Source organism: Lycium ferocissimum, chromosome 12 (genome assembly GCF_029784015.1).
Source record: "Lycium ferocissimum isolate CSIRO_LF1 chromosome 12, AGI_CSIRO_Lferr_CH_V1, whole genome shotgun sequence".
NCBI lineage: Eukaryota > Viridiplantae > Streptophyta > Magnoliopsida > Solanales > Solanaceae > Lycium > Lycium ferocissimum.
Window position 1 is genome coordinate 12,021,823 of NC_081353.1, and position 11,775 is coordinate 12,033,597.

Consider the following 11,775-nt stretch of genomic DNA (forward strand, 5'->3'; position numbering starts at 1 on the left):
CAGATCGTTCGTCTTGCCGGATGACTCGGATGCAACCAAGTCAACAGTAGAGGAGTTGGAGCAAATCATCTTGTTCGAATATCTACCGGATAGAAAGGTATACCTGGGCACGGGGTTAACCTCGGAGCTCAGGAACAAGTTAATTAAATTTCTTCAAGCTAATGCCGATTGTTTCGCATGGTCCCATATAGATATGACAGGTGTACCACCGGGAGTGACGACTCACAAGCTCAACCTTGACGGGAGGATCCCCCCGGTGAACGAAGCGAAGAGAAGGCCCATGGCGAGAGCAAAACACGCCTTCGTGAAGGATGAGGTAACAAAGCTTTTGAAAATAGGCTCTATCCGGGAGGTAAAATACCCGGACTGGCTAGCTAACGTAGTAGTGGTGCCGAAAAAAGGTAATAAATTCCGAATGTGCGTTGATTATAAGGATCTAAACAAAGCATGCCCGAAGGATTCATTTTCGATGCCTCACATCGATAGAATGATCGATGCGACGGCCGGACATGAGATGTTAAGTTTTCTCGATGCTTACTCCGGGTATAACCAAATCCGGATGCACCCGGAGGATCAAGAGAAAACATTCTTTATTACCCGGTATGGGACTTACTGTTACAATGTCATACCTTTCGGATTAAAAATGCCGGTACAACTTACCAACGCCTAGTTAATGGAATGTTCGAAGAACAAATAGGGAAAACACTAGAAGTTTATATTGACGACATGGTGGTCAAGTCCCTGGAAACAGAGGACCATTTAAAGCATTTGCAGGAAACCTTCGATGTACTCCGCAAGTACAACATGAAGCTTAACCTAAAAAAATGTGCCTTCGGTGTCCGATCTGGCAAATTTTTGGGCTTCATGGTGTCAAACCGGGGGATTGAAATCAACCCGGATAAGATCAAAGCCATCGATGATATTGAGGTGGTGAATAACGTCAAAGGAGTGCAGAGGCTCACCGGAAGGATAGCGGCGCTGAGTCGTTTCATATCGAGGTCTTCGGATAAGAGTCACCGTTTTTTCTCCTTACTAAGGAAGAAGAATGACTTCGTTTGGACATCGGAGTGTCAAAGAGCTTTGCAAGAATTGAAAAGGTACTTGTCCAGCCCCGCCTCTACTACACGCACACCGAAAGCGGACGAAGACTTTTTCTCTACCTTGCCGTATTCGAGGTAGCGGTAAGTGGCGTTTTGGTCCGAGAAGAATCGGTACGCAATTCCCTATATATTATGTGAGTAGAACTTTAGGGGATGCGAGACCGTTATCCCCACCTAGAAAAGTTGGCATTGGCATTGGTAAGTGCTTTAGAAAGCTCAAGCCTTACTTTCAATGCCATCCGATATGTGTAGTGACTACTTACCCTCTAAAGAACATCATGCATAAACCGGAATTATCGGGTAGACTAACTAAATGGGCCGTAGAGATTAGCGGATATGATATCGAATACAAACCTCGGACGGCCATCAAGTCCCAGATCTTGGCCGATTTTGTGGCAGACTTCACCCTGGCTATGATACTCGAGGTTGAGAAAGAACTTCTGCTGACCTCGGGAAAAGCTTCGGGTATTTGGTCGTTACACACAGACGGGGCCTCGAACCTCAAAGTTTCGGGTTGGAATCGTCCTTAGAACTCCCGCCGGGGATGCCGTTCGACAATCCAAAAGTTGTTAAATTGACTAACAATGAAGTCGAGTATGAGGCTATGATTGTAGGTTTGGAATTAGCTCGGAGTATGAGGGCCGAAATAATTGAAGCAAAATGCGATTCTCTCTTGGTCATTAACTAGGTGAATGGCGTCTTTGAGGTTAAGGACGAACGGATGCAAAGGTATCTGAAAAAAATCCAAGTGATACTACACTGGTTTAAAGAATGGACCATGCAGCATGTACCCAGGGAGCAGAACAGCGAAGCCGATGCATTGGCCAATTTGGGATCTTCAGTCGAAGGGGAAGAAATCAACCCCGGGACTATGGTGCACTTGATGAATTCGGCGATAGAAAACGGACATGCTGAAATAAACACAATGGGTTTAACTTGGGATTGGCGCAACAAATACATCGACTACTTGCAAGATGGAAAGCTCCCGAGTGACCCAAAAGAATCACGGTCACTAAGGACAAAAGCAGCGCGGTTCTGCTTGGTAGACGGTCAATTGTATCGACGGTCTTTCTTCGGACCCCTGGCCAAGTGTTTGGGTCCCGGTGAAACCGAATATGTGATGAAAGAAGTACACGAGGGGACCTGCGGCAATCACTCCGGTGCTGAAGCCTTAGTCCGAAAAATTATCAGAGCCGGTTACTACTGGAACCGGATGGAGGAAGATTCAAAGAATTTTATCAGAAAATGTGACAGGTGTCAAAGACATGCCCCGATGATTCATCAGCCCGGGGAGTCGGTGCACTCGGTGATATCACCTTGGCCCTTCATGAAGTGGGGAATGGACATTGTTGGTCCATTGCCATGGGCACCAGGTAAGGCCCGTTTTATTTTGTTTATGACTGACTATTTCTCCAAATGGGTTGAAGCGCAGGCCTTCGAAAAGATTAGAGAAAAGGAAGTTATTGACTTCATATGGGACCACATTATTTGTCGTTTCGGCATCCCGCCGAGATAACTTGTGATAACGGTCCTCAGTTCGTTGGCGGCAAAGTCAATGATTTCCTCGAAGGGTTGAAGATCAAGAAAATCGTATCAACTCCGTATCACCAGTGCGAACGGACGGGCGGAATCCACGAATAAAACAATAATTCAAAATGCGAGGAAAAGACTTGAAACATCAAAGCATCAACGGAGGGAAGTACTACGGAGGTATTGTGGGCTTACGAACCACATCGAAATCAAGCACGGGAGAAACACCTTTCTCGTTGGTCTACGGGGCCGAAGCCCTCATTCCGTAGAAGTTGGTGAATCGAGTCTCCGATTCGGGTACACCACCGAGGAGTCAAACGAGGAGGCCATGGGAAGTAAAACTCGATCTCACGGATGAACTTCGTGAAAACGCGTTGGTCCGTATTGCAGCCCAGAAGTAGAGAATGGAAAGGTACTACAACCGGAGGGCTAATTTTTGACATTTCCAAGTTGGGGACTTGGTGCTTCGGAAAGTTACCTTGAACACCAAGAATCCCAACGATGGAAAATTGGGTCCGAACTGGAAAGGACCGTACAAGATAACCGAGGTAACGGCTAAAGGATCGTATCAGCTGGAATCCATGGACGGGCAACGATTGCGCGCAATATGCGGAATGTGGCTCATTTGAAGAGATACTTGCTAAGGTATGGACACTTTGTGTTTATTTATTAACCTTTTCTTTTTTTGCGGAAGTCGAGTACGGATAAAGTTAGGTGCTAGGTACGAAAACACGTGTTGCACTCTTTTCCTTAGTACGGTTTTGTCCCAAAATGGGTTTTCGACAAGGTTTTTAATGAGGCAACAAGTACAACGTGTTACTAGATAAAGATGAGGACAAATGCCCGAAAACTCGGGGCCACACCCTACGAGTGGGGACTTGATAGTGCTTACCTGATCTTGCAGCTCGGATAAGCACTAGGGGACTACTATACCCACATCGAGGTTTACCCCGGTTAGTCGAAAATGGAGGAGCTCAACAAAGCAAGTGAACGCTAATAGATGCTCCCCCCCCCCAAAAAAAATCCTCGAGATTTTTGTATTTCCCATCTCCGCCTAAAGCCGGACCTTCTGTATTAGGTTTCGATGTAAGGACCAAACGATCAGAACGAATCGTGTCCACTTAGTACTTGCTACGGCAAAAACAAAAGGAAACGGACGAAGTCTTCATATCATGTACATGGAAATACTTGCAATATTAAGATCATTAAAAATTCATTGCGGATGTGTCTTCTTATTAAAGCGGCCTACCCTAGTGATTACCACCGAAATTCGACATCATTTTTAACTAAATACCTTATACCGGGGATTATAGTCGAAATTCGACAAAGGCAACAAGGTCACATTGAACCGAGCCAAAATCTTGTAAACACCCCAAATGGGGACTGCTGTATTAAAAATTGGTAAGGCAGGGATTCAGGTGTCCGAACCTAATCTATGATAAGTGAAAAAAAAATACCGGCCCTAAAAATGCCTAACGTGATTCGGAGACGTCTGAATTGACAAAGCATAAATAAGTCCCATGGGCAAACCACTCGATCAAATTCCTGGACAAAACGTAACGAACGAAGAGAAAAGCCAATATTCAGGCACAGTCCGAAAAAATAACTCCGAGTCTCTGCTTGTCCTCAAAACGGACCGACAATTCGGGCAAAAGTCATAACAAGCATTCAAGCAAAAGAATAAAGAGAATCGGAACGAAAAATGCACATTTCATATATGGAGGTCTTTTACACCCGAAATTCCTACGAAGTTAAAAAAAAAAAAAAAAAAAAAAAAAGCCAAAAAGGCAAAGGCAAAATAAAGGCTAAGTACAGGCTATGATCTATCCGGTGCAGCTGGAACCAGAACGCTCGGATACTGTCTGCTCGGAATCCTCGGAATCGGTATCAAGAGCTCTCTTGGCTTCCTCCTCGGTCTTTCTGGCTTCGAGTATCAGGGCCGGGAGATCCGCAAAACCATGTTCGGCTTGCTCAAGGGTGGCCTTCCGGGACTTCCACCGTTCATACTCCACGATCGTGGTATGAGCTTCGGCGACCTCCACTCCCTAAGGGCTTCTGCCAAATCGGCCTCAGCCTGGGCCAGCTTGGCCACTAATTCATCTCTCTCTTCATCGAGGACTCCTTGGATTTGAGTGGCCGATTCGAGCTCGGCTCTGAGAAGGTCATTAGCCTCGGCTGTCTCCTCGAGTTCGGTTTTCAGCTCGTCGCATATCCGGGCCCTATCCTCGGCTTTTTGCTCGAATACCCTCATCCTCTCCTTATACTTAGCACTCTCGGATTCAAGCAGCCGATGCCTCTCGGCCATGTTCACGGCATCAGTCTTGACCAAGTCAAGCTCCTCTCGGAGTTGAGTGATAATGGTTTCGAGTTCACCAAGCCTCGAAGAAAAACGAGCATTATCTTGGCTAAGGCCGACCTTGTCCGCTTCCAGAAGCCGGTTCTTCTCGACCATCCCGGCCAATTCGTCCTTTAACCGAAGGTTTTCGGCCTTCGCTGCTTCGAGCTCGGGTTGAAGGTTGGAAAGGGTAACAGCTCGATTCAATTCATCCTCCTTCACTTGCAAAAGGTGCTGGAACTTCTTCGTTTCTCGACCCTGGGCATCCAGCTAGCCCTTAAGGTCGTCAATTTCTTGCTGAGCACGGATGAAGGCTTCATTGACGAGCACCACACTCTGTAAAAGAAACGAGAAGCTAAAATTCACATTGAATTATGCAAGGATAGGCTGATAAGCTTACTCGATTGCCCGCGTGCATGCCCTCGTTAACGAGACTCTGCCAGGGAACTCCGGTCATCTTCCGTTTATCCGAGTCGAGACGAGGGGCTTCAGATAGCTTGCTACTCCTATCGGACGAGACAAAAAGCTGCAATCCTCAGGGACGGTGACCATGACCGATCTGGTCCTTCTAGGTTCCACACTCGGGGCCGGGAAGATACGCACCAGGCTATCTCTCGAACCAGTCTCGGTGGCCCGGCCGGCTGCCCTCGTGACTCGAGGGATAGGGAGATGTCCGAAACCGGCAGCTTCCCCGGTTGCAGGAGGGGTATCCAAGAACATATCATCGAGGTTGTCCGACCTCGGAGCAGGAGTAGGAGAAGCCGGAACAGCTCCGGCAGCCTCGGTAGGAGCGGGTGCCTCGGGTGTTGTAGTTGGGTCCCCGTCAGGTGTTGAACCAGTATCCAATGGAACCTCGGTCTCGGGGACCGGCTCAGCCCTCTGTTCGGCCTCGGCAGTTGGTGCATGCCCGGATCTTCTGGTCCTTTGCAGGGGGGTCTCCTCGGATGAGCGTCCCTGAAATGTCAACATATTCAATTGACCTTAGAGGAGTCGGGTAAAGAACTTCTTCCCCACCTGTGTGCAATGCCGGAGCTGACGGTTCTTTCCCGGCTGAAGGAAACGGCGGAATGGTTGTATCCTCCTCCGGTATAGAGTCAACGGAGGGAGTCACACCGACCCTCCGAACAAGGAAATCGGGCTCTGTTTCGTCCCTTAGAGTTCGAACGACGCTTCTTGCCCTCTTTTTCGGTTTCTGCCCTTTGTCCGAGGGGTTTCTCCTCCTTTTGTTGGCGGCGAGCAATAATACGGGATGTACCCTGAATCAGAATTCGGGTGCGGCGCGGCGGTTCGGCTCTTGGGTCCCTTCCTTTGTTGCATATTCTTTCTTGCTATACGCTTCTAAAAGTTAAACTATTAAATATCTGATTTCTCTGCTTTTTCTCTTTTAAGCAAGCTATCCAAAGGCCGCAACAGGTCTTCTAACTTCTTCTCTATGACCATTTGTTATTGGGTGACCATCTGTTTCTACTCCCAATTATTTAATCGTCCACCATAAGATGAGATGTCAAAGCTGCATTAGAGTGGTACAAGGGCTTGTCGCAAACTCAAGGCAAGGTGGAGTTCAGTGCACAAAGTAAACAGACAACCATTTATGCCCGTTCAATTTGTGTTATCATATTAGCTAACCACGCAACTATAATCAAGACATCCTATCAAGGTCATGGGACGTGACCACAAAAAGACATCAGATTTTGAAGAGGATGACTAGTTTAACTTAATAAGTAGAAAAAAGATTTACCCATTCTTTTTCCTGAGACCATTAACATGAGTACAGTGTGATCTATAAAGGCAAATAGAAAGAAAGAGTAGAAGTTAAAAATTAGGCAGTTCCAAGGAGTTTTTACTTGGGTAGGACTTAGAAGATGAAACAACCAGAAATCAAATTACTGAAAATTCAGGGAGAAAGAAGAGCCACCTTTAAAGACACCCAGCAATGGAACAAAAGAAAATTGGAACTTGAAAGGGACACAAACACCAAAAAAAGAAGTTGCAGGCTATGCATAAAACAACCACACCTCAATTCCAAATTAGTTGGAGTTGACTATATGAATCCTTTGTATTCAGTCCCCTTTATTCATTCTCATTTCATTCCAACTCCATATAAAAAACAAGGAACAAAAATGGAAATGCAAAGAAACTGTCGCTTTAGTTGAGATTCTATGTATGATCGTGTTTGAAATAGTTTCGATAAATGGGTGACTAAAGCTTGCACACGAACTCGTGTAGATTGATTCTCTCTCTCTCTCTCTCTCTCTCTCTCTCTCTCTCTCTCTGGATGGAAAAGGTAAAGAAACTCTTGTATAAGATTCTACTTTTTTAAAATTGCTCACAAGATGCATAAACTAGTTTTTCCATATAATTAGACCTAGATAGAGTTAGGAGCATATTAGTTGATCCACTTCTACGCTAAAGATGTAATAACTAATCTCCACATCTTGCCTCGGAGATTCGGTCTAGTGGTAAAACCATAGATTGTGATGTGTGGGTTAGGCACATGTCAAAGGTTAGAACTCTACTTCATACAAAAGCCTGGTATTTAAGTGGAGAACGGCTGAAGGGCAGACCAATTATCCACCGAGTTTCAAAGCGTGGCACTTAGGAATTTTTCAGTTATAAAAGGAAAAAATAGGTTCTACATATTTATCATAACCTTGAGTATAATATGTCCAACTCCAAGTCAAATCTTTACCCCGAAAAGTAACACCATACCAGCATATCTTACTTAAATAAGTCTTAACTTTTGTGTTAAACCCAAAAAACTTTTTATATGAGAAAAAGGGCCCAAAAAATCTCGAGACCTTAGATGAAAGAGAGATACAGTAAAATCAACATAATAGGTCACTGTCCGAACTATAGATCCAGGCACACCAACACTATTTTCATATGCTTCCTTCTTCATTTTGGATCATAAAATCAGAAATTTTATAAATTTAAAATGAATCAATCAAGGAGACGCAAAGCTGTAGGGACTCATTTCTCTCTAGAGCTAACAATGTCAAACTATGTCTTTACTACTACATTTCTTATCAGGTTTGTGATAGCGGCAGGCTTCTGGCAGGAGATATAATATAAGGAAGTTATGTTTTTTTTTAAAAAAACTGGTAACTTTGTATTCCTCAACATTAAGGGTATGCTGGCCACCTCCAAAAATTTACACTTTACTGAAAGAGAAATACTTACAGTAATCCTAAAAAGTCCACTAACTGAACTTCCTCTTCTACATATTGTACTTTACACCAAAAACTTAATGAAGTAATTACCTTCCATTGGATCTTCTGCAATGAACTTTCTCTGCCTTTAAAAGTCTGTCGTTTCTTTCTTCCAAATGTTCCCCGGATGCGGGCGGAACAGTTTTCCACCAAATCTTCTGACTCTTGCTCCCTCCCCTTCTTATCCAACAGCTTAGAAGGTCTGCAGTGTGTTCAGGCATAGTCCAGTTCACCTTAGCCAAGTTAATGAGCAATGCCCAGACTTGTGCCATAACTTTACAGTGAAGGAAAAGGTGATTGTTTGTCTCTAGGGAAGTTAAGTTATACCGTCATAATTTGTGGTTAACAATTTTGATGGTCGATAAGGAAACATTTCAAAGATTCCTTTGAGGTTGATAATGGGTCTGTGCTCGTGCAGGCAACTCATATCCGAAAAATGACCTTGCCCGTGCATTCGGCAGCTTTTTCTTCCTTTGAAAAGTAAAGTGAGTTATTTTATTGATGTAACTCCTGCATTAAGAGAACGCAAGGAAGGTGTACATCCTAAAAGAGGAGCCTTACAATGTATGTAAGGCATTAAGAAAGTCAACTCAGGCCTCCATGCATTTCCTAAGCTTATTAAACAGGAATTAGCAAACACACTAGTCTTTAATGCCTCAAATAACAATTATTTTTGGCTGAGATCCTCTTATTAGATTTTTATTTGACACGACTAATAATTCTCTCTCACGAATTCCTCTAGAACAATACAAAGAAAAGAAAGGGCATCACATAGGCCTCAATTTTCCCTGGCTAGCTCTCTTTGCGAAAAAAAAAATGAAGAGACAGCTGGCACTCATTTATTCAATGTGGTGGAGTTCTTGTCAAGGTAATGCACGAGAAGTGTTAAAGAACACGTCGATGTGGCATTTTAGATATGGAGGCGGACTTCGGATATTTAGCAATGCCGTAGGGGTGGGGCTAGTCAAATTTAGTTACTTCCTACATTCACAACTCTTTTGTTTGATGGTATCGAAGTTTTTGACTGATCATTTTGATCAATGCAAGGTTTTTATCAAGCTATTTGCAAATGGATGACACTTTTCCTTTTGTTCTTCTGGCAATTGTAATCTTCAAAGCATTATATTTCATCCCTCCAAGACTTGATCTCGTTTGAATCTAAAGGTACCTCCATGGTGAGTAAATTGCATACATTATACATCCAAACTATAAGAATGCAGGTCACCCAAAAAAAAAAAAAAAAAAAAATCTAGAGCACATCCAATACACATGAAAAAGCCAAATATCATGCTTTTAATTGCACAAAGCCTCGTAAAGAAATTCATAGCACTTAAATTTACTTCTAGACTACACAACACATACTTGAAGAACACCAAAGTAAAAACAACAAAAGAAAGACGGAAACAAAATAGGCAACCGAAAAGAAGTACTACAAAATATTGAGAATCGGAAGATAGTAATGCAAATGGAAAAAATATTTGCCAGTGATCCTCCTCTATTTTTCTTTCACAAGGAGGAAATAAAATATATTTAACTACGTATACGTACAAATTTAATAAGGCTTCCATTTTACTTTAAACAACTTTAATGGAATGTTTCCACGAAATGCTCAACCGAAGTACAAGAAAAGCTGTCTTGCAAATAAATAAAGGAGAAAAGCCTATTCATCAACTAAATAAGGACTAATACTCCTTTTAACTGGCGGTAATGGAACCAATTAAAATTTTGCTCCCCTCGCCGGGAGGGTTCAATTCCCTTGGGCATGTATAATCAGTTTTTTTTTTTTTTTAATTTGAAAGAGAGTTCAGAACCCATAAACTTCAAATTCTGGATCCATCTCCACAGTAAATTAGAATTACACACATTATACAACAACAACAACAACAACAATAACATACCCCCTGTAATCCCACAAGTGAGGTCTAGACACACATTATACATCAAAACTACAAAAACAATGTATGTACACAATCACAATCACAAAGAGAAATGCATCAAAAAATTTACACAATTGAGTACCTTATAGCACAACACATAAGTACATTAGATTCAACCGAGAGTTTGATCACTAAAATGGAAAATTATGAAATGATAACAACAACAAGATACCTAGTGTAATCCCACAAAGTGGGGTCTGGAGAGGCTGTTTCCGAAAGACCCTGAGCTCGAGTAAAAGAAAATTACAAAATGATGGGTCATAAAATTGAGAATGTACCTTCTTAACTGAGGCAGACCATGACAAAGGAGATAGTAGCTATAACAAAGTACTAATATGATAATGGAAGTACAAGAAACAATAGATAGTAACAGAACTCGAAGGAGAGGCAACTATAACCCTCTGTTTGGATGGTTGTTACCCGTGGTTCATTAATGTACAATATGGTATGGTACAGTATGGTGTTGTACTGTATTGTACTGTATTAATGAACACAATGTTTGGATAGACTGTATCATTTGTTATGGTTTAATTACATTTATATTGTTTGGTTTGAGTGTATGATACTGTATAATAACTTGTAAGTTTACTAAAATCCCCTTAACTCTTAATTAGAAATTAATTTATATATATTAATAAAACTCAGGTAAAAAATAAAATAGGAACTTTAAAAAATAAGTAGGTTGTGGGTGGGGGTGGTGGAGGGGTGGGTGGTGTGAGGTGGGTGGTTGTGGGATGAGCGTGGGCGTAGTGGGTGGTAGGGTGAGGGTGAGTGGTTATGGGAATAGGGTTGGGTGGTGGTGAGGAGTAGTGGGTGGGGGTAGTGGACGGGTGGGTGGTTGTGAGATGAGGGTGGGTGTCGTGGGTGGTAGGGTAGGGGCGATAAATGGCTCAGAGGCAGACCAAGATAAAGTGAGACCAAGGAAAATAATAAAGAAGAAAGGACCCCATAGATCCCAATCACATAGCGCTTTGCCAGGATCTTCCCTATAAGGATTAGGAAAAAAAACAACCAGCTTCAAATTACTAACAATTCTAGATAGATCTCTTTTCACTGTATCCCAAACAGGTTCCATAAGTGTATTCGGTAGAGATCCAAATCCAGTAGCAACTATATTGGACTGTCCCCCTGATGAAGGTAACGGTGGGGATGCTGGAATTGAAGGGACGACAGGTGTCGATTTGTGATTGGTGGTTGAGGGGGAAGGTAGAGGGCGGAGATCGGAAGGCATGAATGCAGAAGAGGAAATAGAGATGGTAGCGGCAGCACGAGGAGGAGAAGGAGGATGTACCGGAAGGACAGTAGAAGGAGGAGGTTGGGTTTTTTTTTTTTTGGGGGGGGGGGGAGGGGTTGATAAATGAGGTTTTCAATTTCATCAGTGTCTGATTGGGAAGTTGAGTTTAGAGGTATTATGTCTCTCTGTGACATCTTTGGAACAGTCAGTAGTCTCAGATTTGCTTGGTGGTATGAAAAGTTATCCTTTTGACCTATGTAAGTTTTGATCGAGTTGTTTGCCGATAGACAAAACTTTTTGTTTGTTCCTCTTGCACTTGTAATTTCCAAAGCATTATCCTTTTATTTCGCTATGACTTGACCTAATTTGAGCGTACTAGTACCCCCTTGTGTCAGAGTAAATTATAATTAACAACAACAACATACCCAAT

General features: G+C 42.9%; 1 protein-coding gene across 1 annotated transcript; it reads right to left on the bottom strand.

The window, feature by feature from the left end:
* Nucleotides 1-10,886: 10,886 nt before the first annotated feature.
* Nucleotides 10,887-11,539, bottom strand: LOC132039059 (protein YIP4b-like). Its single transcript, XM_059429607.1, has 2 exons — nucleotides 11,465-11,539; nucleotides 10,887-11,426 (listed from the first exon to the last, which is right to left on the bottom strand). The coding sequence occupies exons 1-2, from the start codon at nucleotides 11,537-11,539 to the stop codon at nucleotides 10,887-10,889; spliced, it is 615 nt and encodes a 204-aa protein (XP_059285590.1).
* Between the last annotated feature and the right edge of the window lie 236 nt (nucleotides 11,540-11,775).